Here is a 27,541-nt window from a genome sequence, read left to right on the forward strand (position 1 = left end):
CTACCGCAAGATAGATCTCTAAACAAGTATAAAATACCTATTATATAAAATAAAAAATATATAAAGCTTCAGCAATAAATAAAAGTAAATTTATTACCTAATGATATAGCATACATGCATAAGTTAAATGAATTGTACAAACTACTACTCAGCAATCCAAATCCAATTTAATCCCTATAATAGCAGCCTTATGCCCCAAAAAATATTTCATATATCATTATAAGCTTTTACATCCTGCTTGCGCTATGTTTGGCCTTAATCTTATGTTTAAAAGGAGATGTCAATGTCACCAAAAAGATTGAATCAACCCATACACTCCAACCTACAAGAAAATGAAAACATGTCAACAAAAGGAAAGAAAATTACAAACTTGATTTTAGTATTTTTATGGGGAAAAATTAATTAAAATATGTTTACGTTCGTGTGTTCTTTACACATCTAAGTTATTATTAACAAAAAATTTATTTGGCAAATCATTATGCTCCTCACACCTATAAACAATGAACATTAAGTTATACGTATATATAAATAATCATGTCCATAGTAGAGTCGTAGACCATATTAAAAGATAAATCAATAATAATGACTTACCTATCGAGCATGTTTCTGAGCCTTCTCCACTATTTCAAATTTGGAGTATTTGTCGATTTCCCTCCAGAACTTGTAAGGAGCTTCCTGACTGGACTTTAATCTTAGTCAGTTACCCCCCTTGAACTTGTAAAATTAGCTAATTTACCCACTGACGTTAGATTTGCCAATTTTCCTTCTAATTTCCATCCAACTCGGTCACATGCACAGCACATGCGAATTGTTTGAGGGCAAAAAAATAATTATATATCCTTGCACCCAATTTACCAAAACGAAATCAACGATTTTTACGAGAATTAGTTTACACATCATATGTTTCATGGCCTAGGATGACTCAAACTGGTGTTCAGAAGTACACTAATATTTTTGTGAAAGTTGACACAGACAGAGGCGGGAAAATCACTGGTGAACAAGCCCGCGACCTATTTCTGAAAGGGGACCACCAAGAGGTAGTACTATTGTCTTTGTATTCATATTTTGGCTTTGTGTTTTATAGGCACAGGTGCCATGTGGTTATTGAAGCTCCTTTCTTTTGTTTGTTTCTCTTTTATGTATTTTTTTTAAGAGTAAACTGTAGCAATGGTTCCTCAATTTTAATTAAATTAGAGCAATGGTCCCTCAACTAAAAATTCATTACCATTGGTCCCTCAACTTATCAAAATGCGTAGCTATAGTCTTTTTCATCAATTTCGTCAAAATAAGTTATGTTGAAATAACCATTTATACAATTAGGGTCTCTCAACTCATCAAAGTGTGTAATTATGGTTCTTTTCGTCAACTACGTCAAAAATTTTGTCAAAACGAGTTATATTGGAATGATCATTGCTACAATTGGGTTAAAGTTAAGGGACTATTTCTCCAGTTGAATTAAAGTTGAGGGACCAATGGTAATGAATTTTTAGTTGAGGGACCATAGCTGCACGTTTTGATGAGTTGAAGGATCAATGGTAATGAATTTTTAGTTGGACCATTGCTCCAATTGAGTTAAAGTTAAGAGACCATAGTTACAATTTACTCTTTTTTAATGTTAGATAGGGAGCCAACATGTTCGAACCTATAATATGATGCAAAGATGATACTTATTTTTACAACTGCGGTAAATGACCATTTGCTATGTTTCTCTTCTATGTTAGCCAGAGTTAAAGTTGTTTATTTTTCCTCTTCTGGGTGATGGATGATTAACAATGTTTAGTTCCTGACAAGTGTTTTATCATAACGGTTGAATTTGTTGTGGAATTCCATCAGGCTTTAATTGATCTTACAAGCCCATTAAATAGGCCTTCTATTTAGCCCACATGTGAAAGCCGAGTGATGTGGCTAGGGTTTCTACGTGGCAGCAGCAGCAGCCCATGGTAGTCAGCAAAGAGGAAAAGCAAGGCCGCCGACTGCCCCACTTGTTAGAGAAAAAGAAGAGAGCTGCTGCCCTCATTTGGTTAGTAATCACTCTATTGTATTTTGTAAATTAGCTTTGAGCTTTGTATGAAAGGAAATTATTTATTATATATTCTACTTTGTTTGTTTCTTTGATGAGTGAGAGATATAACCAAACACTTTATACACATTTCCAGTTGATTGATAGTGAATTATTGTTAAGCTCCTACTGCTTTAAGGATGTACTTCAGTTACATTGACTGTTGAGGAACTTTGTGAAATCTTGATGTCTTTTCTATTTCATTCTTGCATTTCATTTGATAATTTCTTATAGGTTAGTTTGAGTTAGTTTCCAATTGATTTGGTGCTATCCTAGCACAACATTAACAAATATCCAAAGACTTGGAGAAAGAAATTTTGGATGCTAGAGAGAAAATTGATTATTTCCAGGTCAAAATGCAGTTCAGCCATTGAACTTGTAATGTATCTTTTGTGTTTCATTTCTTTGTGTAGGCATCTCGCTTTTTCTTCATTCTTTTTTGTCCTTTAGCTTGTAGCACAATTTGTAATTTTTCTTCTTAATTTTTGAAATGTTCCTATTGCTTTAAAATATACTGTACAACTTATTAATTTTTTTGGGCATTAAAAAACAAAGAACACAGGTAAATTGGGTGAATACGTAAAATATTCACTAAGACCATCTCCAATGGTTGGGCTAAAAGTCAAATTTTTTAGCTCAAAAACAGCTTTTCTACTCCAACCGTTCTATCCTACAATTTTAGCCCGGGATTATTAAAAAATGAACTTAGGCTATTTTTTTTTGTTAAATTAATTTTTTTTTAAAAAAAATCAATATGTAGACTATCGTAAATTAATTTTATGAACATTTTAATCTAAAAAAATTTAAATTTCGATAAATATTGGATAGAGTCCACCCCGATTTATGGGCTAAATTTCGGGGGGAATTTGGCATTGGTTTAGCATTTAGCATTTAGCTCTATTAAGAGAAGACGAGAGGGTTTGAACTGAGACATAATGAGTTTGGCATTGGTTTAGCATTTAGCATTTAGCTCTATTAAGAGAAGACGAGAGGGAATTTGGCATTGGTTTAGCATAGCTCTATTTAGCTCTATTAAAAGAGCTTGTTTTTTTTTTTTTTTTTTTTTTTTTTTTTTTTTTTTTTTTTTTAATTACAAGCAATATTCTACATTAATCTCTATTAAGAGAAGACGAGAGGGTTTGAACTGAGACATAGTGAGTTGAAGAGAAATGGCCCAATCATAAGGGCAATCCACCGCTTATTTTTTTCGCTTACATTCAAGCTAAGTTCTGCGCTTCTTAAGACCTCCTGATAGCCTCGGAAAGACATATTCCAAATCTTAGGCAATTTCTAGTAGCGAATGACAACCCTCCGTGATTTTGTAGTGTGAAAGTAGATTTTGTAGTTTGAAATTCACTTGTTTTTTTTTTTTTTTTTAATTTGAATTATAAAAAATAAAAACTAATGAAAATTACTTGAAAACTTTGAGTTTTAACGATAACAACAAAATAAATGATAAAGTGAATAGTACAAGGATTGCCTTTTTAGTGTAAAAATGTGGTTTTTCGTTAAAGTGAACAGTACCGATAGCTTTTCGTTAAAGTTCCTTTATAAAAAGGTATTCAACCAAAAGTGCTTGAAAATTTCTTGAAATAGATTGGTCGCTAACTAGCAAAGTTCAAAACTTTGTATGTAAAAGGTGTAAACACATTGATTGTATGAGAAAGAGTTCTATTTTTTTAATTACAAGGATATTTTACCCTAATATATACTAAGGAGATGTGGGAGAGTATGAGCCCAAATCATAGTGAGTTGAAGAGAAATTATTTAACTATAAGGGCAATCCACCACTTGTTTTTCTTGTAATCAAGCTAAACTCTAGTTCACCGAAGCCAATTTGGGAGGTGTGCATTTTCTATATCAAGGTTTGTTAGTTCATTTTCAAATGTTTTAGTCGGTTTTGTATTTAATTGAAGAGTCATGTACATTTAGTACGCTACTGTGACATCTTAGACTAATAATAAGCGAACAAGGACGTAACATGAGTGTTATGGTGACCCACCAAGGGTAGGTTAGCTGTCTCTATAATTCAATGAATTGATTTGTCACTTGTGCTCGGAAAGACAAATTCCAAATCTCTTTTGAGCTCTCTATGATTTAGTAGTGTGAAATTCACTTATTTTCTTTTGAAAATTATAAAAATGTAGTTGCTTGGAAATTGCGTGAAAGAAACGGAAAGGGATCCTCTCTGGATCTTTTCCACCTAATCCACTAAATTTGAAAATCTAGGTCATTGAAATTTGATCAAACGGCTATAAAAAGGATTCATTTTCAAAGTTATAATAACTTTATCTGATAGATCAAATTTCAATGGTCTAAATCTCTGAATTCGATGAATTTGACGGAAAAAATTTAGAAATGATGCCTTTCCGAATGAAACTAATCACTAACTAGAACACTTTATAATCGTGCACGCAAAGGCCAAGAAGGGAGGGCCCCATCCCATGTGCCCGTTTTTCATCTCCCACTCATTGATATTCCTCAAGGAGCCTTTGGAACTTTAGTCAAATGCCAATTTGAGTAAATTCTGAACTAGTCTCCCTCCCTACCTCCCTCCCTCTCTCTCTCTCTCTCTCTCTCTCTCTTTCTCTCTCTCCTGTTTCATCAGGTCCTCCTTAATTCTGAACTTCTCGCTTTCCCAAAAAAAAAAAAAAATTTCTGAACCTCTCTCTCTCGCTTTATTGGATCCAACAAAAAAAATAAAAAATTCCAGTGACTAAAACCAATATGAATAAATCCATAATCTTCCAAGAAACGAGGTCGTGCATATATAAAACAATTGCAAAATAATTATAGACAGAGTTGCTGCCTGCGAGATCATTTGGTTAAAATTCAAAATTTTAAATTTTTTTATTAGTTTTCTTTAATTATTAAGATACTATTTTGATTTAACGATAATATAGTAGAAATATTGATAATTGTAAGGATTGTGTAATATCTTAACAAATGAATCTATGACTCTAAAATTTTTTTATTAATAATTTAATGAGTTGATTTGTTACTTGTGCTCGGAAATACATATTCCAAATCTTGTTCAATCTCCATTGGTGAACAACTATACTCTCAACCCTCTATAATTATGTAGTGTGTAATTCACATATTTTTTTTTTTGGAAATTATAGAAACGTTCTCAATTGAAATTGTTTGGAAATTTCTTGAAAGAAAATGGTGATAGACTAATTAAGGAAAATTCAAAACCGTGTGGTCAAAGTGTGTAACGGGAGGGCCCCATCCCATGTGCCCCTTTTTATCCTTTTGTAACTGGTAGTCTCTTACTCAAAAGTTTTTATTTTTTAGGAATTAAAAAAAGGTACTCGATCGAAAGTGTTTGAAAATTTCTTGAAAGAAATTGGTCACTAACTAGGAATGTTCAAAAATTTGTACGTAAAATGTGTAAATACATGAAATGAATGACAAAGAGCTTGCTTTTTTTTCTTTTTTTATTTTATTTTTTAATTTATTTTTAATTACAAGCAATATTCTACATTAATCTCTATTAAGAGAAGACGGGAGGGTTTGAACTGAGACATAGTGAGTTGAAGAGAAATGGCCCAATCATAAAGGCAATCCACCGCTTGTTTTTTTCGCTTACATTTTATGTGCTTCTTAAGACCTCCTGATAGCCTCAGAAAGACAGATTTCAATCTTAGGCAATTTCTAGTAGCGAATGACAACCCTCCGTGATTTTGTAGTGTGAAAGTAGATTTTGAAGTTTGAAATTCACTTGTTTTTTTTTTTCTTCTAGGAAACATAAAAAATGAAAACTAATGAAAATGACTTGAAAACTTTGAGTTTTAACAATAACAACAAAATAAAGGATAAGGTGAATAGTACAAGGATTGACTTTTTAGTGTAAAAATGTGGTTTTTCGTTAAAGTGAACCTACCGATAGTTTTTCGTTAAAGTTCCCTTATAAAAAGGTATTCAACCGAAAGTGCTTGAAAATTTCTTGAAATAGATTGGTCGCTAACTGGCAAAGTTCAAAACTTTGTAGGTAAAAGGTGTAAACACATCAATTGTATGAGAAAGAGTGCTATTTTTTTTAATTACAAGGATATTTTACCCTAATATATACTAAGGAGATGCGGGAGAGTATGAGCCCAAAACATAGTGAGTTGAAAAGAAATTATTTAACCATAAGGGCAATCCACCACTTGTCTTTCTTGTAATCAAGCTAAACTCTAATTCACCGAAGCCAATTTGGGAGCTGTGCATTTTCTATATCAAGGTTGGAAATTGTAATCAAGCTAAACCATAAGGGAATTCACATATTTGTTTTCGGAAATTATAGAAATGTTCTCAATTGAAATTGCTTGGAAATTGTTTGGAAATTTCTTGAAAGAAAATGGTGATAGACTAATCAAGGAAAATTCAAAACCGTGTGGGCAAAGCGCGTAAAGGGACATGCTTGATTCATTCAAAAGTAGAAAAAAATGGGATTAATGCATTATGGAATCAGAACCCGTAGCGGCGCGTGCAATTTTCTAGTTATCTCTGAAATTGAATAGGGGGTAATACATAATTTTTGAAACTGAACATAAACATTAAAATTATTTTTAAAACTGAACACACGCTTGTTTTTTAAACTAAACACAATTAGGGTGCATTGATTATTTCTTAGACTAAATATGGTATGACAAGTTATCGGCGGGAAACGAGATCGTAGTTCTCGCTCACAAATCAATGCCACCGTCAACACCGTACACTGCCCGCATGGGGCATGAATCTGCTGCTCGGGCTTTGTCACACCACTCACCACTGACATTACAATTGCTTTCTCTCTCTCTCTCTCTCTCTCTCATCCCTAACTGCTTTTGTCATTTTCTTTTGTGGCCTCAAGATATCTTCCTCCTCAATTACCAACCGCGCGTTTTCCTTGACAACATCAAAAGCCAATTAAATATTATTTTTACTAATTAATAAAACATTAATTTTCAATTAAACTTCTATAAAATTACTAATTTAATCATTTAATTAAAATAAAATATGAATAAGAAATATAAGTTAGAAATATAATTTTACACAATCAAATTTTATTTTATTTTTTAAATCTTATTTACATGTAATTTTAATATATTTTTAATTATAAAAGAAAAAAAACTTCTCACTCCCACGTTCTCCATCACTCAATTCCTCTCTCTTTCTATTTTAAAAACAAATAGAAATTTTCTCATACACTTTATGTGTGCCTTTCTGTTAATTTTTATTAAATACTATTTTTTATTAAAATACTATCTCTCCACTATACAGACCTTTTCCATTAAATACTATTTTTTTAGGAAAATATTATTTTCCATGGATTTTCCAAAGGCATGTGTCTGCTGACGAGGCTTTACCCAAACGCTACACGGCGGTGAAACAGACAAATTAAAATCCAGTGACTAAACCAATATGAATAAATCCATAATCTTCCAAGAAACGAGGTCGTGCATATATAAAACAACTGCAAAATAATTATAGACAGAGCGGCTGTCTGTGAGATAATTTGGTTAAAATTCAAAATTTTTGAAGTTTTTTTTTATTAGTTTTTTTTAATTATTAAGATACATTTAATTTGATTTAACTATAATATACTAAAGAGATTGATAGTTGTAACGATTGTGTAATATCTTATGGTAAAATCAAACAAATGAATCTATGACTTTAAAATTTTTTTATTAATAATTTAATGAGTTGATTTGTTACTTGTGCTCGGAAATACAGATTTCAAATCTTGTTCAATCTCCATTGGTGAACAAATATACTCTCAGCCCTCTATAATTATGTAGTGTGGAATTCACATATTTTTTTTTTGGAAATTGTTTGGAAATTTCTTGAAAGAAAATGGTGATAGACTAATCAAGGAAAATTCAAAACCGTGTGGGCAAAACGCGGAAAGGGAGGGCCCCATCCCATGTGCCCCTTTTATCCTTTTGTAACTGGTAGTCTCTTACTCAAAAGTTTTTCCAGAAGGGCCTCTGGAGCTTTGTGCATCTAGTCAAACAGCCAATTCAGGTAAAATCTGGGCTAGTCTCCCTCTACCCCTCTATCGTTTGTTTCATTAGATCCTCTTTAATTCTGAACTACTCTCTCTCTCTCTCTCTCTCTCTCGCTTTATTGTATCCTCCATAATTTTGAACCAGTCTCTCGTTCTCTCTACTCCTGGATCTGAAAACTAAGAAGTAATTGTTTTGGATATATTATTTTGAAGGTGAAGTTTTCTTATTTTGAAGGTGGAGAAAACAAACAAGCCATTGTCAAATTGGTAACTTGTCAGAGGTTAGTCACTGTTTAATAGTTACTGATACTGTTAAAGGCTCTTTCTATATTTTTTGTCATTTCTTTTTAATTAATAAGTTTAGTTGTTATGTTATGCTGGCATTTAATTTGCTAATTAATTTTTGTTATGTCTGCTGTTAATTTCTTCTCCGGTGACCTGTCACCGGATGTCACTTTGTTTTGTTCGCATCTTGATCAATTGTCTTCCTTTTGAAGTTTGGATTAAACGGTTCTCTTAACAGAGGTTCTGAAAAGCTTCATTACAAAAGATTGAAAGAGAAAGCGCCAATGGAAATAGAAAACAAGGAAGAGAACAGAAGAAAAAGGTCTCAAGTTGATTTTTTGCATCCTTTTTGTGTGGTGTTTTTTGGGATGCATAATAATCTGATTTATGTTTATTGACTATACGAAACATAACCAAAACATCACTTGCAGGAATCGATCAGGAGACGATGATGATACCGATTGTGAGGGGAGCAAAGCAAGGAGAAAAGGTTTGCATTTATATCATTTTATGGTTTTCAAATACTAGTAGCTTTACATGCCGAGAAGTGAGATGACTTTGTTCATGTTAAGATTGCAAATATATGAATATCTTTATTTAAAGTATAGTTTTTTAAAGAAAATACGTGCCTATCATGTGCCCCATTCTCTACTTTCGGTCATCTCTCACTCATTGAAACTTTGTGCATCTACTCAAAAGCCAATTCTAAGTTCTCCTTAATTCCTGCAACGTCATAATATTATTTCTCTTTAATTAACAATTAATCTCTCTGCAACTACATCTTTTTGCTGGATCTGAAAACTAGAGGTTATGGATATCGCTTCTTCTTCTTCATCCACTGCTGCTCCTGCTGATGCTGATGCTGATGATACCAAAAAGTACGATGTGTTTATTAGTTTCAGAGGTGAGGACACCCGCCGTACTTTCACCAGCCACCTCCACGCTGCCTTACTTGAGAAAAAAATCACAACTTATATTGATGACAAGCTTAAGAGAGGAGATGAAATCGCACCTGCCCTTCTCCAAGCAATCAAGGAATCAGAGCTTTCAGTGATCATTTTCTCGAAAGACTACGCTTCTTCCACGTGGTGTTTGGATGAGCTTGTGCATATCCTAGCATGCAAGGAAAAACATGGCCAGTTGGTTATACCCATTTTTTACGAGACCCTTCCATCGGATGTACGAAAACAACGGGGGAGTTATGAGGTTGCATTTGCTCAACTTGAGCAACGTTTCCAGAACAGTATCGACAAGGTGCACAAGTGGAGGGATGCTTTGACGAATGTGGCAAATATATCTGGGTTTGTTTCAAAAGATTATGGGTAACTAACCAATTCTTTTAACTTGTACAAAATTATAAATTTTCTTTAAACTCGTGATGATTTTATTGTGCTAAGATTTTGTCAGGTATAAATATTTAAGACTAACTATTACTTTCCTACATATATATGCCAGGACGGATGCTGATTTAGTTAAGAAAGTTGTTGAAGATATTTGGACCAAATTGTGTCGCGCATCATCCTGCGATTTAAAAGGCTTTGTTGGAATTGAAGGCCGCATCGAGCAGGTCGAATCGCGATTAGGCATTCATTCATCGGATGCTTGCATCACTGTCGGTATTTGGGGCATGGGTGGTATTGGCAAGACCACCCTTGCTGAAACTATATTTCACAAACTCTCTTCTAAATTCGAAGCTTCTTGTTTTGTTAAGAATGTTAGGGAGAACTCAGAAAAAGCAGATGGACTAGATCAATTGGAAAAAACACTTCTTAAGGAGATATTAAAGGAAGAAGGTCTATCCATGGGATCAACTAGTGTTCGAAAAAGGCTCAGCCGCACAAAGGTCCTCATTGTTCTTGATGATGTGAGTAGTTCAATGCAAATAGAACGTTTAGCTGGAGATCGTCTTCGGTATGGCACTGGAAGTAGAATCATTATCACAACTAGAGATAGGGGCACACTTGGGCAAACTGTTGAAGAGGATGATATCTACGAGGTTGAGGTACTAAAACCGGATGACGCTCTTCAGCTCTTCTGTTCGCGTGCTTTCAAGAATAACAGTACGCGTATAACAGATTATAAGGAGTTGGCAGAAAAGGCGGTGGCTTATGCCAAAGGCGTTCCTTTAGCTCTTACAGTTCTGGGGTCCTTGTTCTTCAATTGCAAGAGCAAAGAAGAATGGGAAGATGAATTCAACAAATTGAAACGATTTCCCAATGAAGATATTCAGAAAGTGTTGAGAATAAGTTATGATAGATTGAGAGAAAATGAGAAGGAGATATTTCTGGAGATAGCATGTTTTCATAAAGGGCAGTTTGTCGTTGAGGTAAAACGAATGTTAGATGTTCGTGGATTCTTTGCGACATCTGGAATTAGAATTCTCATTGAGATGTCTCTCATATCAATTGATTCAAACTGGAGAATGGAAGCCATAGAGATGCACGATTTGCTACAAGAAATGGGAAGGAAAATTGTTCAAGAACAAGATATTAAAGATCCCGGTAAACGGAGTAGGTTGTTCAATGACGAGGATGTCCATTGTGTATTGAGAAGTAACACGGTAAGAGCCAAATGCATTCAATTTTTTAGAAAGTAAAAATTACAAACTTGAGATGATAACAGAAGAAAGTAAAACTAATTTATAATAAAGTAGTGAGATTGTTAAAAGATGAATTTGATTGAATATTTATTGTGTTAGGAAGTGTTTGGAATATGAACAAATGTTTGTTTATTTAGACAAGTAGAGGAGGATACAATTATGTTGGATATTTGACTAGACTAAGACACTTGTACATGATTACCATTGCAAATACTCTTTGTTCCAAATGTGCGTTACATTTTAACATGTTGAAAACATATATATTCACATTTAAACTTTCTTCTTATTCTCAGGAAACTCCAAATGTTGAAGTCATAATGGTTTATTGGCCTTACATTGAAAAGCGATCATTGAAACATGTAGACTTCAAAAAGATGTCTAACCTAGAAATGCTAATTGTAAAATGCGTTGTTCTACGCCCTCCCTATTCTCTAGACCTTCCCGATTCTCTTCGTTATCTTGAGTGGCGGGGATATCCATTGGAATCTTTACCGTCAAATTTTTCTCCGGAAAATCTAGTTGAGCTTCATATGCATAATAGCAGAGTTAAGGAGCTTTGGAAAGAAGAGCAGGTATATTATATTATATGCCTATTTTAATTCTTGTATAAAATCAAGTGTAGAAATTATATTAATTCTTTATATTTCTATTTCATTTGTTGCAGATACTTGTCAACTTACAAGTTATCGATCTGTCATTCTCTAAGGATCTAACTGAAGTTCCAAATCTCTCTAGGAGTCTAGAAATTGTGAAGATAAATCTCCAGGGCTGTAATAGTTTGGTTGAAATTCCTTCGTATTTTCAACATCTTGACAAGCTTATTCATCTTAATCTGGGGTACTGCAGGAGTCTCAAGTATCTTCCAAAGATGCCAGGAAGTATTCAATACTTAGAGTTACAAGACAGTGGTATAAAGGAGTTGCCTGAATCAGTTTGGTCTAACGAAAATATTTCTTACTTGAATTTAAAGCATTGCAGAGGCCTTGAGAAACTTCCAAGCAGCAGGTGTAAGTTGAAAAATCTCGAGAAACTCGATCTCGATGGGTGCTTTAACGTTGAAAATCTCCCAGAGATTTGGGAGCCAATGGAACATTTGAAGTCCTTAAGTTTATCTTACACAGCAGTTACAGAGTTACCCTCATCAATCTGTAAGTTGAAATATCTTGAGAGTCTTGATCTCACCAGGTGCTCTAGATTTTCCAAATTCCCTGAAATCTTGAAGCCAATGGAACATTTGACGTCCTTAAGTTTATCTTACACAGCAGTTACAGAGTTACCCTCATCAATCTGTAAGTTGAAATATCTTGAGAGTCTTGATCTCACCAGGTGCTCTAGATTTTCCAAATTCCCTGAAATCTTGAAGCCAATGGAACATTTGAAGTCCTTAAGTTTATCTTACACAGCAGTTACAGAGTTACCCTCATCAATCTGTAAGTTGAAATATCTTGAGAGTCTTGATCTCACCAGGTGCTCTAGATTTTCATTTTCCAAATTCCCTGAAATCTTGAAGCCAATGGAACATTTGAAGTCCTTAAGTTTATCTTACACAGCAGTTACAGAGTTACCCTCATCAATCTGTAAGTTGAAATATCTTGAGAGTCTTGATCTCACCAGGTGCTCTAGATTTTCCAAATTCCCTGAAATCTTGAAGCCAATGGAACATTTGAAGTCCTTAAGTTTATCTTACACAGCAGTTACAGAGTTACCCTCATCAATCTGTAAGTTGAAATATCTTGAGAGTCTTGATCTCACCGGGTGCTCTAGATTTTCATTTTCCAAATTCCCTGAAATCTTGAAGCCAATGGAACAATTGGTGTCTCCTTGTTTGGAAGAAACAGCTGTCGAAATGCTTCCTTCGTCAATTGGAAATCTAAGTAGGCATCAAGATTTAAACCTTAGTTGGTGCAAGCAACTTAAGGATGTCCCAACAAGTATCTCCAGTTTAACCAATCTTAAACGTCTCAACTTTAACGGCTGTCGGAGACTTGAAAAATTGCCTTCCACTCTCTGTTTTCGCTCTTTAGAAAAACTAGAACTCAGCGACAGCCGTATATTGGAAATACCAGCAAGCATCAAACAAGCTTCTCGGTTGTCTATGCTCGACTTACGCGGGTGCGATCAGCTTCAATCTATACCAGAGCTCCCAGTGCTATGTGATGTTCACGCTCAAGCCTGCAAGTCGCTGAAGATAGTGTCAAGTTCAAGGACAGCACTCACACAAGGTTGGGATAAACCTAATTATTGTTGCAGAATCTTTACTAATTGCCCAAAATTGGATAATAATTCAAGGAGCAACATAATGGATGAAGCACAGATTGCAATTATGCGAATGGCAACTGTTGCGCCTTTTGAGTACCATCGCCGGCCTCAGATTAAGATTGCATATTCAGGAAAAGAAATTCCAAATTGGTTCAGCTATCAAAATGAGGGATCTTCAGTAGACATCGAGCTTTGTCCAGATTGGTTTCGAACAGGTTTATTTGGTTTCGCTCTCTCTGTTGTTGTTTCTCGGGTTTCAAATGTGCTGTATAAACCCTGGAGGGTAAGAGCCCATTTCATGGTCAAATTCTTGGGTGAAAGCCAAGAACTGTTCAGTTCTGAGTACATTATACCAGGCGACAGCTACGACAACTACTGTGAGTGCCAACATCACGTGCATGTGTGGAATGAGGCCTTTAGAAGTGAAGAGGTAGGAAAAAACTGCTACACTGATGTTTACAAACTTGCCAAAGAGGCCTCTGTTGTCTTCTACCTGGATGTTAAAAATTCTGCTTTCACGTGCATGGGTGAAAGCCATGAACTGTTCAGATCTGAGTACAATTTCCCAGGCAACAACTACAACGACCAACATCACGTGCATGTGTGGAATGAGGCCTTTAGAAGTGAAGAGGTAGGAAAAAACTGCTCCCCTGATGTTTACAAACTTGCCAAAGAGGCTTCTGTTGTCTTCTACCAGGAAGTTCAAAATTTTCCTTACACACATCATTTTGCTAAAATGACGGTGGAAAGCTGTGGTATATGCCCATTGTATGCGGAAGATGCTGAGAAATTCAAATTTGGTCATGTGTTCAAGTCGAGGGGACCAAAAGTAGAAGAAGAAACAAGACAAGATGATGATTCCAAGGGTCGTGGATCAAGTGATGAGTCTGAAGCAAATGACAGTGATTAGGAAAAACTTTTTAAGGCAAATTTGTACTTTGATAGCTCACTTGTCTGACCAAGAAATAAGACAACAACTAGGCAAGGGCTTTATTGTTTTGGTATTGTTTATGCTTTATACATTATGAAGCGCTAGTTATGGAAGTGTATAATAGCCTATTTGTTATCTTTAAAACTTGATTTACCTTTATATCATAACCATAGACATTAATTAACACACCATGCTAAGGCAAATTAAAAATCTCACAACCAAGCGCGATAGTTTAAACATTCAACACGACAAAAATATGTGTTTGTTCAATGGCTGAACTGCAATGAGCCAAAAATATGATCTGCTCAGTGTTCTTGTTTGCACCAAACAAAGATCAGCGAAACAAATTTTATTAGAGAGGGTAAAAAATTACAGAGTATTAAGGCTGAAAAAAGAAAGGCACAGCCCCAGTTTAATTATACAATCATCAAATTTGTAACAACGATAAAACTATAGGGCTCTTTGCTTCAATAGGACTAGGAACTTTCCAAAATTAAGGAGAAAAATTATACGTCGTGCTACAAGCTAAAGGAAGAAAAGAATGAAGAAAAAACGAGATGCATACACAAAGAAATGAAATACAAAAGATACATTACAAGTTCGATGGCTGAACTGCATTTTGACCTGGAAATATTCAATTTTCTCTCTAGCATCCAAGATTTCTTTCCCCAAGTCTCTGGGATATTTGTTATGATTTGACACTTATCAGGAAGTAACATGCACGCATAACTTTGCTGCTCAGGATGAGAAAATTGGGGAAACATTAAAGTTCTAAGTACCTTTTTATCAGCTTCGGTTGCTTCTTTGAACTTTGAGTTCAGTGAGTTAACCTCCTCTGTACTCAGTTGATCTACAAGATGTTTCTCCAATTCCAGTACTCTGGGTTTCCGCTAATTGGCCTGCTGCTTTTCCTCAGCTAGGGGTGCCATGTGCTGAGCACCAAGACCAGGCATCAGTTGCTGTTGTTGAAAGCCTTTTAAAGTGAAAAATAAAAAACTATTCTCCATCAAAGAAAGACATGTTTCAAAATATAAAAGTGATTTGTTTTATGGATGAATACCAGAAGCAGGTCTCCAGGCTACAATGCCAGCATTGGAGTAATTATTTGCAGGTTCAAAAATATTGGATTTATCAAACATAACATTGCTTGGTAGCACTGCTGGAAGAGGGCGTCCCTCCCTAAACCGCTCCATCAAAGATAATGCGGCATGATGGGTAGTCATTCTATCAATCTAGACTGCACATTTAGACATGACTCAATTTAAAAGTATACATTTATGGATGTTCGTATGTCAATTGGCCAGCAAAAGATTACTCCCAATGACAAATTAAATTTTATATCTACAAAATATCTATGGCATATGTAAGTTTTTACATCAAAATACGAACACATCATGCAACGAATGAACATCCAGCAGCAAAGCATCTCGCAGAAAAATATGATTGATTGAGCCTGTTATGTTCAGCAATTCAAGCTAATGAGAAAGTGCATTCATATAATCAATATTTAACTTAATGTGCCCCTGGTTATCATTTTATACGGAAATTCCTTCAGCAAAACAAATATACAGCTTTAAGAACCTATTTGTCGATATGATCCTGACCCAAGAACATTTCCCCCGTATGCGACAATCCTAAATACTCCATAGTCATCTTATACTGAAGGTTTTCACTACTGCACAATTTCTAAAGTCTGCTTACCCCCTCAGGTCGAATGGATACACCAGAAGGTATATTAATGACCTGATAACATAACTCTCTCAACCTCACTAACTGTAGTATAAATTCTTCATCTACTTATTTTCTACCATTTCAACATCAATTCCGCATTTATACTAACACGAAATAAAAATCTCAGCTTAGATAAGAGAATTAAGACATCCCGACCTCACATTTACCACTTCAACTACAATTAGACTACAAATTCAAAATCAATCTGATTCAGAACACAAATATAATCATACACACACATCCAATTATACATATACACATATGCATATACATATACATATATATATATATATAGAGAGAGAGAGAGAGAGAGAGAGAGAGAGAGTGCCTGAGCAAGGACCTGTTTGGGTGACCAGAGCCCTGGAAGAAAGCGACGGCTTCATTGCCACTAATCCGGCCATCGCGGTCCAAATCGGCCCGTCGGAAATACGCATCAAAGAGATCCACATTCGCCGATTGGTTCTGCGGCGATGCCATCGCCACCGTCGGATTGCAATTCGCGGGAGATCAGGCCACGGAATCAATCGAGAGCGCCGCGCGCTCAGGCTGCAGTACGCGTAAGGAGCGCCCGGAAGAATCAGAAAACCATGAATTCGGAGGACCATGATTTGGTTGCCCTTCTTCTCCGATTCGGAGGAAAATCAAAAGACGACGGAGACACTGAGCGATGCCGGCAGTTTGGGGTAGAAAAACGATGATTTTTCGTTTTGATTTTTTGTGACAAAAATGGTGCTGTATTTGTGTTATATTTCAAAATTACCACTGGTCCTAATGGTGCTGTATTTGTGTTGTATTTGTGTTTACCACTGGTACTACCATAACATATACCATTTAGAAATCGAGTTGGTTTACAAGTTTATGTTTTCGATTTGTCAACTTAATGCGAGATTGAGAAGGAAGCTACAATTTAATGTGAGATTGAGAAGGTGCACATATAGAAAGGTGCAAATTCATGCGAGATTGAGAAGGAAGCTACAATTTAGAAATCAAAGTCATTTGTTTGTCGGATATTTTCCATGTTACATTGTGAGACTATAAATTGCAGATGTACATTTGGACATTGTTCTGTAAATCCGTCTAAAGAAGAAACCTAATTGATAATCTATACACACCCATACATATTAACTACTCTTATCATGGCCGACAAGCAGCTTATGTCCACGACGGTTTTGTGTTCATGTTTCGTCGGTTTCCCGTCTTCTTTTTCTTTAAGGGCACGATCAATGATTAGCATTCTAAATATGATTATAAACCCTTCAAATAACTTCATTAGTTGGTACAATTAAGGTATTTTGATTGATCCCTTTTGTGATCACCTCATTTTTGCCATTTAATTAGTCCCTGAAACTTCTTGCATTACATGATGTGCATGGGAAGGTCTATTAAATAAAACATTGGGGATCTTTGAAGTAGTACTATGTTTCATATCAAAATCAAGGAACGGGCCTAATAATTGATGTAATTAGTAAACATTGACACATAATGTAATGCATTCTTAATTGGAGCTACAACCTTGTCTGGTTTCCATTTTTTGTAAGTGTATATATTAGTTTGGCGTATGTCGTCGGCCACTCTAGATTGAAATGGTCAACTTCGTTGTGGGAGCTTCTTTTGTTCACAGTTGTAGCAAAAATGTCTCCATCACTGAGACGAATTTCTCGAATTTTATCAAGTACATGTCAATTTATGTGCTCCTAACTATTTTTTAGTAAAAATAATTACACCTTCTTATTTGTAAATATTAAGAACAGTTGCTCACGTATGCGTAAACGGTAGGTTATGAATACAGACATAACTTGGATTCTAATAGGATATTTGGGGTTAAAAGATAAATAATAAAGTTGAGTATTTTTTTAGTATACTGAAAATATGATCTAATACACCAAGTGCCGTTTTCAATCATGGACTATAAGTTACTATTTTTTTTTTTTTTTTGAGATATATTTAATAATATACTATTAAAAGATAACTCTTGATTTGGTTAATATGAAAAGAAAAGGAAATTAGGGTATTATTATTTTATATTAATATGAATATTACTTAATTATTTTGTCATACATTTATCCATTAGCTGGTGTAGCAGCTAATGGGAGGCCTGGACTGCATACGGCGCTTCCCCAACCCCCACTTCCACCGCCATTTATGTCCCCTGGCCTCTCCACCTCCTCCGTCTTCATCACCGCCGGAAAAAACCCTCCTCCTATTCTCTCCCACATCAAACACCCAAACTAGAACAATCAACACCAAAAATGCCAGTGCTGGGTACAAGAAGAAGGGGAAGATGAAGATGGCAGAGATCTGACTCTCAGACCTCCTTTCTCCCTCCCTCAAAACCAACAAACCCAGCAACAAAAACAACAAAACGATGACGATGACGATGACAAAGCAGAAGAACAAAAAGAAGGGGAAGATGAAAACAGAGCACAAGGCCGTGGCCGAGGGAACTGGACGATAGTGCTGTCGTCGAGCTTGGTGGGTCTGCTCACCGGAATCGGCGTCGTCCCCTTCAACTACTCTGTATGTTTGATTTTTATCCATAACTCAATCGTCCATTTTTCCTTTTCTTGCTTGCTTGTTTGCAAAGTTTTGAGCTTTTATCTGAAATTTTACACAAATTGTAAATGTTCATGAGATGCATTAGGATGTGTGTTGTCCATCTGTTTGGCTTGAGTCCTGCAACACGTGAGCGGCGCGTGAGGTTATGAAAAACTGTACCACATCGGAAAGTTAAGGAACCTTGCCTTAACTTATAACTTATAAGTTATAAGGAGTCGGGGCTACTCCCTCATTTCCAATTTGGGTCGGAACCTCAGGTTCCGTCACTCATTACCCATTTTTTCTTTGCTTTTTTCTTGCTTGCTTATACATAAAGTTTTGAGCTTTTTCTGGGATTTTGACATGAATGGGAAGGTTCATGAGATACGTGACGTGTTCTGGGGTGGGATGCGGCAACGGGGAGCTTCATGGCTGAGAAAGGAGTACATGGGAGATGTAGAAGCAGGTGATTCTGGAGGGTTGTGTAGAAGTCTAATATCTTGCAGTAATCAAGAGATTTAGAGAGAGAGAGAGATTGAATATGTGAAGAATGATTCTCATTAACTTTCACAATGCACTATTCAAAAGGATATAAATGTCTATTGCCTAGTCACCAATCTTACATAACAGTCTTATCTACTAATTACTTAACCAATATGGTAAGCACTAATCTGTTGCCTTGAGTGCACTGTGATATGGTGATCCTTTATTACCCTTTAACAGTTTGATTGTTGCCATAATAAACTTGTTTCGAGATGCTTTTGAGGATGGTTCACAATATAACAATGGCAATGAGCAAGGAGGAGAAAAAGGAGAGAATTTATTAGTGAAATTGGGAGTGCCTATTTCGGTTTTTGATGGTTTCAAGGCAGCATCGTGTCCTTTTGTCAAGGCAATTGCTGCTTGTGTCACACTTGGGACTGGGAACTCGTTAGGTCCTGAGGTCCTGGCGTTGAGATTGGAACTTCTATAGCCAAGGGTATTGGTGCTGTGTTTGATAAAAGTTCACAAAGAAAGCTCGCTTATGTGGCTGCTGGAATTGCTTCTGGTTGGTATTCAGTTTTGTGTATATCTATGCTGCCGTTATCAATACAAGTATGCCCTCATTGTAATTGTTGTTCTGTCTTGACAGGGTTTAATGCTGCTGTTTCCGGTTGTTTCTTTCCCATAGAGTCCATCACCACCTAATTCCTCATCCATTTCACTTGTGAATACCACTTCTATGGTCATACTTAGTGCTGTGATAGCTTCTGTAGTTTCAGAAGCTGGTCTTTGTTCTGAACCAGCCTTTAAGGTCCCATACTATGACTTCTGCTCACCTGCTGGTACACTATCAATTATCTGTTGATTCTTCAAAATGATATATATAAAAACTTATGTGCCGAGTGAACAAAAAATGGCTCTTTTATTTAAATCATTTCTGCAATTGACTATGGCATCAGTACGTAATCTTGGAGTATTTACTTGCTCCTGGTAATGTGATTTGCCTTTAGTGAATATGGTTTCTGAATTTTCCCATTATTTGGGTAGTTGATTTACATTACATGTTCCAAATGGGTAATTTCATATATGATTGTGTTACAACGCTAGTTTATTCACTCTACCGGGATGAATTTTCCGGGCATACCTTTAGTATATCTAGAGGTTGATGTTCAAGTTATTGTTTAAAGGTGTGGTTTTAATAATGAGACGTATTCGTATCATTTTCTGAGCTTCCGCTGTATCTATTGCTGGGTGTCCTATGTGGCTTGGTTTCATTAACCTTATCAAAGTGCACATCACACATGTTGGTATTTGTTGACAATCTTCACTAGACCGTTGGCCTACCAAATTTTTTTTTTTTCCCTATCGTGGGTGGCTTGGCTATTGGGCTGATGGCATTGGCATATCCTGAAATTCTTTATCGGGGTTTCGAGACGTTGACATTTTGCTGGAATCTCGACCACTTGAGAAAGGCCTCTAAGCTGATCAGTTTCTTCAGTTGGTAGTGGTCAAGATAGGTGCAACCTCATTGTGTCGAGCCTGTGGAGTAGTTGGAGGCTACTATGCTCCATCACTTTTTACTGGTGCAGCAACAGGAATGGCATACGGAAAATTCATCAGTTCTGCAGTTCTCAGTCCAATCCTATACTTCATCTTTTCTGTATTGGAAGTACCATCACCGTAAGTATACGGTCTGGTAATGTTCAACTAGTATGCTTGATATAATGTCATTTTCATATCTAGAAGATAGTTTACCTTGAAAATTGAAATATCTGGCAATGTTCAACTAGTATGCTTGATATAATGTTTTTTTACCTATTTTTGATAATTTCTGAGAACAAAACTCACATTTGAATGTTATTATCCAGAAACCTACAGCCATTACCTTCAGGGGCAAATACCTTTCTTTTTAGAAGTAGAATGTGTTTCCTGCAATTGTATTAGTTCTAAAGTGTCGACTGGTCTTTTGACAATTGACATGGAGTGTACATAATATCATTCTCCATGGTAAACTTGAAAAGTCTGAACTTTTCTCGGTGAATATATTATTTCTCTTTCTGGTATTTGCCTGCTAAATTCTGAAGGTATCCCAAAATCTGGATGGAGTTGACAATCGGAGAGATTCCATTTTCAGGTTGGAATGGGTGCTAGTCTTGCAGGAGTCTGTTGCTTTTTGAATTGACACAAGATTATCGTATTGTGCTGCCGCTTCTTGGAGCTGTGGGGTTATCTTCGTGGATTACATCTGGACAGACGAGGAGAAAAGTTATCGGGAAGACTAAGAAACTCAAACAGGGAAACAATAGTAGCATTCAACAACCTGAAGTGCTTTCCCCTACTGCAAATGGGATATCTTCAAGTGGTGCTTCAGCTGAAAGGACATCTAATGCAAGTGACCTGTGTGAAATTGAAAGTTCACTCTGTATAGATGGGTCTGATACTGATACTGATACCGAACACTCAGCAAGTCTTCCAGTCGATGCTCGATTGCTGAAAAGGGCTCAGAGTTGGTTCTGCCTGAACAACTACAAATCTAAATACAACTGATGGACACAGGAACATATACAAAGTTGTTAGAAGAGAAACCGTCAAATTGGGGTTTTCCTTTTAGCATTTTGCCTTGTAATATAGTTACTGGTTTTACTGCAATACCGTATAGGTTATCGTTTGTTAATGAAACATGAAAATTCGTTTGAGTAAAGAAATGAGTTAAGCAGATTATAATCCTAGTTTCTGACATCCAAACTTTTCAAAAACATCAGTCACCTATGCCCAATCATTCAGGATAATGCGGGTTTGAGTCTAGTAATAAATGCTTCCTCTATGAACATCATACGACATCCTAAATTTCTAATCCCATCTTCTTCCCAAATGAAAGAGGAAAATTGGATTTTGGAGCACCAAAATCAGGGGCAGTGGACTACCGATTGAACTTACGATTCTTGAAATAAGCATGGTTTTAGGGTTCCGACCAAAGAATTCGGTTTTGGGATACAACAGTATAATGACAGTTCCATGCCTTCCTATTTAACTTTTAATAGTTCAAAACAGTGAAGAAAAAAACATGTACAAGAGGCCAAATTTGGGTACTTATCCATGATCGTTTAAACAAGCGTTGAATTCTTACAAATACAAGAAATGCTAAGATACATGAAATGCTACTGCTCAAATTTGATCATGTCTTCATGCCGAGGGAAACAAAAGTAGAAGAAGAAACAAGACAAGATGACGATTCCAAAGGTGGAGATGAGCCTGAAGCAAATGAAAGTGATGAACATGGGTCTGAAGCCAGTGGAGCTGAAGATATTCGGACTTTTAATCCAACAATCCTAAACATCATTATCCAATAGAATTAGGAAAAACTTCAGGTCGAACGGATACACCAGAAGGTATATTAATGACCTGAGAACATAACTCTCTCAACCTCACTAACTGTAGTATAAATTCTTCATCTACTTATTTTCTACCATTTCAACATCAATTCCGCATTTTACTAACACGAAATAAAAACCTCAGCTTAGATAAGAGAATTAAGACATCCCCAACTCACATTTACCACTTCAACTACAATTAGACTACAAATTCAAAATCAATCTGATTCTGAACACAGTTCTACCACCATCAAATCCCGATCAACCACTACAATTACAAAAATATAATCATACACACACACACACATCCAATTATACATATATACACAAGCACATACATATATGTATATAGAGAGAGTACCTGCGCAAGGACCTGTTTGGGGAGACCAGAGCCCTGGAAGAAAGCGACGGCTTCATTGCCACTAATCCGGCCATCGCGGTCCAAATCAGCCCGCCGGAAATACGCATCGAACAGATCCACATTCGCCGATTGGTTCTGCGTCGACGCCATCGCCACCGTCGGATTGCGATTCGCGGAAGATCAGACCATGGAACCAATCCAGAGCACCTCGCTCTCAGGCTGCCGTACGCGTGAGGAGCGCCGGAAGAATCAGAAAACCACTAATTCGGAGGACCAGGATTTGGTTGCCTTTCTTCTCCAATTCGGAGGAAAATCAGAAGACAACGGGGACACTGAACGATGATTTTTTCCATTTTATTTTTTTGTGACAAAAATGACACTGTAGTTGTATGATATTTCAAAATTGCCACTGGCCCTAATGAGCCCAGCCCCATTAGGTACCACCACAACAAATACAATTTAGAAATCAGAGTTGGTTAGCAAGTTTATGTTTTCGATTTGTCAAATTGTACAAAGTGGGGAAACAAAAACGTGCACATTTGTCAACTTGTACAAATTAATGCGAGATTAAGAAGGAAGCTATAATTTAGAAATCAGAATAATTTGTGTTGTCGGATATTTGACATGTTATATTGTCAGACTGTAAATCGTAGTTGTACATGTAGACATTGCTCTGTAAAAATCTAAAGAGAAAACCTAATTGATAATCTGTACACACCCATATAGATTAACTACTCTTATCATGGCTAACAAGCAACTCATGTCGTTCATGCTTCGTCGGTTTCAGATCCTCTTCTTCTTTAACGAGACGATCAATGTTTAGTGTTTTAAAATATGATTATAAATACTTTAAATAACTTCATTAGTTGGTACAATTAAGGCATTTTGATTGATCCCTTTTGTGATTACCTCATTTTCTCTATTTAATTAGTCCGTAAAACTTATTGTATTACATGATGTGCATGGAAAGATCTATTAAATAAAACATTAGGGATCTCTGAAGTTGTACTAAGTTTCAGATCAAAATTACAAAATAGGCCAAAACCCTCAGAACTGGTCAGCTTAATAATTGATGTAATAAGTAAACATCAACACATAATGTAATGCATTCTTAATTGGAGTTACAACCTTGTCTAGTTTCCCTTTTTTGGTAACTGCATATGTTGGTTTGGCGTATGTCGCCGGCCAATTTGCATTGACGTGTTCAACTCCATTGAGGGAGCTGCTTTGGTTCCCAGTTGTAGCAAATATCTCAATCACCGAGACAAATTTCTCAAATTTTGTCAAGTACATGTCAATTTATGTGCTCCTAACTATTTTTAGTATGAATAGTTGCACTTTCTTATTTGCAAATGCTAAGAACAGTTGCTCACATGTACATAAACTGTAAGTTATGAATACGAACATAACTTGGATTCTAATTGGGAATTTGATGTTACAACATAAATATTAAAGTTAAGCATTATTCATGTGGTATGTGCATCGTATGTATCGCTCAAGTTTCAACATCCTTCCAATTACATTTAATAACAAAAGTTTTCTGTGCAAAAGATCCGTTCTCTATTCAAAGAACAGTATTTCCATTATTTTTTTATCAATGACAAATTGCCACTCAATTCCACATATAGGAGAAATTTTTTTAATTTGCCGAAAATACGGTCTAATATATCAAGTGTCATAACATAAGTTGTTGAATTTTTGTTTTCTTCAAATATCGAATCATTTGTATTATGACATAGTATAATGGACCTTGTTTTAGACGCACTATCATTGCACACATAGACGGACTATATGAAAGGATCCTCTTTAAATCCCAATTGATTTAAAGAAAAAATGGAAATATTGATTCTAATATGAAAGGATCCTCTTTAAATTGTGTCCTCCACATAAAATGCTTGTAATACTTGTGATGCTAATATGAAAGGATCCTCTTTAAATCCCAATTGATTGAAATTCACCATAGTAAACTTTGACTATTAACCCATTCGCACTTAAATAACATCACATCTCGACCCTTATCTCCTGTCTCAGTAGGACCACAATATTTAACTTCGAACATATCTACAACTCTGCCATAACAATTCACTTGCCCAATTGCTCCAGGAACATTTGCAGGTGCAAAGACACCACAATTTTGATTCTTATGCTTATCATCCACAAATTTTATACGAAATTTGAACCCATGAACCATGTGACTTTTATATCTACTCACAACCCTACTAGGGTAATTAGCTAGCCAATGCAAGTCTTGAGATATCAACGTGTCATTAGCATGACATCTTGAATTCATCTGTAATAAGTATGAAGATAAAAATTGACAGAATAACTATAAACATGTTATAATTAAAATGCAAAACTTAATGTGATTGTTATATCAACTCACATGTTGCTTGAACCATTCTGGAAATTATTTCTTGCTTAGTTCCTTAATTTGTCGCATAGTTAACCTTTCTCGACGATGTTTAGTTTTCAAGAATTCCTCATGTTGCCTAGACAATTATGTCCAAATTTAGATAATTAATTTTTCAAAGTTAAGAAAAGCAATAAAACATTAAGATGTATGATTAAACGTTCTTACCTTCTAATTGGGCTAACTCCATCATAATTATTTAGAATGTATTTATGGCACTGATCAAGAACATTTAGGTTAAGCTCCACATTTTCTCCTGAACCCATATAACCTCTTTTCGAGTCAAAAATTGATAACCCACCAAATACTCCACGTCCAATACCATCTTCATTTCGGCCTCTACGGGTACGACGAGACTCAACATTTCTAAGATACATGGAACAAAAGGACAAACACTCATCCACCAAATATGCTTCAGCAATAGAACCTTCAGGACGACCCCTATTACGAATATAGCGCTTCAATGTTTGCAAATACCTATAATTATAAAACGAAATACAAATTATTATAATTATTAATTAGTTATGACTGCAATAAAAAATTTATAAAAATTTATTCATTACCGCTTAATTGGATACATCCATCTATATTGAACAGGCTCTGCAAGAGCTGCTTCATCTGCCAAGTGAACTGGGAGGTGCACCATTATATCAAAAAATACATGAGGGAATATTTTTTCAAGTTGACATAATGTTGAGGCAATTCTTGAATTCAGTTACTTGAATCCTTCCTCAGACTCATTCTTACTACACAACTGTCTGAAAATTGCACTCAACTCTAATAATACCATAGTAACAGCTTTAGGCAAAACCGAGTGTATTGCAAGCGGGAGTAACTGCTGCATTAAAACATGGCAACCATGACTTTTCAACCCATTTATTTTTCATTCATTCACATGCATATATCGCGACAAATTTGATGAATATCCATCGGGGACCCGAATAGTAGACAATACTTTGCAAACCGTAGTTTTTTCTTCTCTTTTCAACGTGAACAATGATGGAGGTCGAAATGTTCTATTTCCTTTTCTACGTGGGTGTTGATAATAAAAAATAGATGCCTCCAATAAGGTAGTTCATAAAAAATAGATTTCTTCTTCCATTGACTGTTACTACTTGTACTGCTCGAAGTTCTTCTTCTGCTTTGCCAAATTGAATCATCTTTGTTTGGTTTTCCAAAAGTAAATCTCAATGCAGAAAGTTCTTCGAGACATTGTAAACCAGTCCACTGCCTTGGTGCACTACGATATTCTCGATGACCATAAAAGTTATGGTTTGCCTTCAAAACCTATGATTATCTTCAAGAAATCGTCGATACCCTATATAACAAATCTTACGACTCGCCGAGAAGTAAATAGATTCTTTATCATGCATGCAATGTGGACAAGCTTTATAGCCATGTGTACTCCATCCTGACAACATTCCATAAGCCAGAAAATCATTTATAGTCCATAAGACGGCAGCCTTCATCATAAAACTTTGGTTGGAATACGCATCATAAGTGGGAGTGCCCACCTCTCATTCAACTTGTTAATCAATGGACGCATGTATATACCAATCTCTTTACCAGGACTGTGCGGTCCTGGTATTAACTGAGACAACAACAAATTTGGTTGCTTCATGCACATCTAAGGCGGCAAATTGTAAACAGAAAACACCATAGGCCATGTGTTATGGTCATGCCTCATTTTCCCAAAAGGATTAAATCCATCACTGACCAACCCTAATTGGACATTTCGAATTTCCGACGCAAAATCCGAATATAAATTATCCCAATGCTTCCATGTTGGAGAATCTGAAGGATGTCTCATAAACTCATCCTTAGGACATTCAGTTGTGTGCCACCTCATATGTTTAGCCATATGCTTCGACATAAAAAATCGTTGTAATCGTGGTTTTAAAGGAAAATACCATATAACCTTAGCTGCGATCTTTTTTCTCGAGCTATCCTCTGTGTTGGTAATTTTATATCTTGATTTACCACAAACCGAGCACACGGTCAAATCCGAAGTGTCTTTCTAATAGATCATGTAATCATTGGGACATGCATCAATTTTCACATATGTCAGACCCAAGTCATTTATAAGTTTTTTTGCCTTATAACAGGATTAAGGCAAACCATCCCCTTCAGGCAACATTCTTTTAATTAACTTCAGTAAAGTGGTGAAGATCTCGTCTAACATTCCCGCTAAACACTTGATATGATACAGTCTTACAACTGCTTCCAATTTCTTAAACTCCGTACAACCTGGCCACAAATCTTGATCTGCCTCTTCAAGCAACCTAAAAAAAGTCTCCACCTCTTCTGGACGCCCTTCCCAAATAGGGGGTTCAGTAGACGGCCCAACACCTTCTTCTGTTAATGGTTGGACAAATACATCATTAAGAAAATCATGCATGCCAATCACCTCATCTCATGTTTCTTCTTCTCCAATTGTCACGTTTTGCTCTCTAATGTTTTGCTCGCCATGATGTCGCCACCAAGCGTTTTTATAATCTTTATCCATATCATACAATATGAGATGCTCAACAATAGTGTTC

At 35.9% G+C, this 27,541-nt stretch overlaps 1 protein-coding gene, 3 long non-coding RNA genes and 1 pseudogene across 10 annotated transcripts in view; 2 read left to right on the forward strand and 3 right to left on the reverse strand.

Annotated features, from left to right (window-relative positions):
- Positions 1-1,906: 1,906 nt before the first annotated feature.
- LOC137725707 (TMV resistance protein N-like) lies at positions 1,907-22,105 on the forward strand. 6 transcript variants are annotated; one of them, XM_088694486.1, is made up of 8 exons: positions 1,907-2,020; positions 8,250-8,317; positions 8,560-8,643; positions 8,753-8,811; positions 9,127-9,643; positions 9,777-10,881; positions 11,214-11,492; positions 11,585-14,223. In XM_088694486.1, the coding sequence occupies exons 3-8, from the start codon at positions 8,606-8,608 to the stop codon at positions 14,087-14,089; spliced, it is 4,503 nt and encodes a 1,500-aa protein (XP_088550612.1). In that variant the 5' UTR covers positions 1,907-2,020; positions 8,250-8,317; positions 8,560-8,605; the 3' UTR covers positions 14,090-14,223. The 6 variants fall into 6 exon arrangements, with proteins under 6 accessions (XP_088550612.1, XP_088550614.1, XP_088550613.1 ...); XM_088694488.1 differs by having other exon boundaries at positions 1,952-2,020; positions 8,272-8,317; XM_088694487.1 differs by lacking the exon at positions 1,907-2,020 and adding an exon at positions 7,996-8,053.
- Positions 8,947-27,541, reverse strand: part of LOC148696832 (uncharacterized) — a 31,535-nt gene continuing 12,940 nt past the window's right edge. The window contains exon 2 of the long non-coding RNA XR_015962773.1: positions 8,947-9,159. This is a non-coding gene — a long non-coding RNA (uncharacterized LOC148696832). The remainder of the gene's footprint in view (positions 9,160-27,541) is intronic.
- Positions 14,445-16,485, reverse strand: LOC137725709 (uncharacterized). The gene is made up of 3 exons (XR_015962772.1): positions 16,170-16,485; positions 15,171-15,347; positions 14,445-15,083 (listed from the first exon to the last, which is right to left on the reverse strand). It is a non-coding gene; the product is annotated as an uncharacterized LOC137725709 (long non-coding RNA).
- On the forward strand, positions 17,882-21,564 carry LOC137724835 (chloride channel protein CLC-e-like; annotated as a pseudogene). Its single transcript, XR_015962771.1, has 6 exons — positions 17,882-18,358; positions 18,752-18,855; positions 19,100-19,424; positions 19,509-19,701; positions 20,066-20,555; positions 20,994-21,564. The product of XR_015962771.1 is annotated as a chloride channel protein CLC-e-like (transcript).
- On the reverse strand, positions 17,896-22,722 carry LOC148696833 (uncharacterized). The gene is made up of 2 exons (XR_015962776.1): positions 22,592-22,722; positions 17,896-22,188 (listed from the first exon to the last, which is right to left on the reverse strand). It is a non-coding gene; the product is annotated as an uncharacterized LOC148696833 (long non-coding RNA).

The sequence above is a fragment of the Pyrus communis genome, chromosome 5 (assembly GCF_041283825.1).
Source record: "Pyrus communis isolate YQ-2024b chromosome 5, ASM4128382v1, whole genome shotgun sequence".
NCBI classification, from domain to species: Eukaryota; Viridiplantae; Streptophyta; class Magnoliopsida; order Rosales; family Rosaceae; genus Pyrus; species Pyrus communis.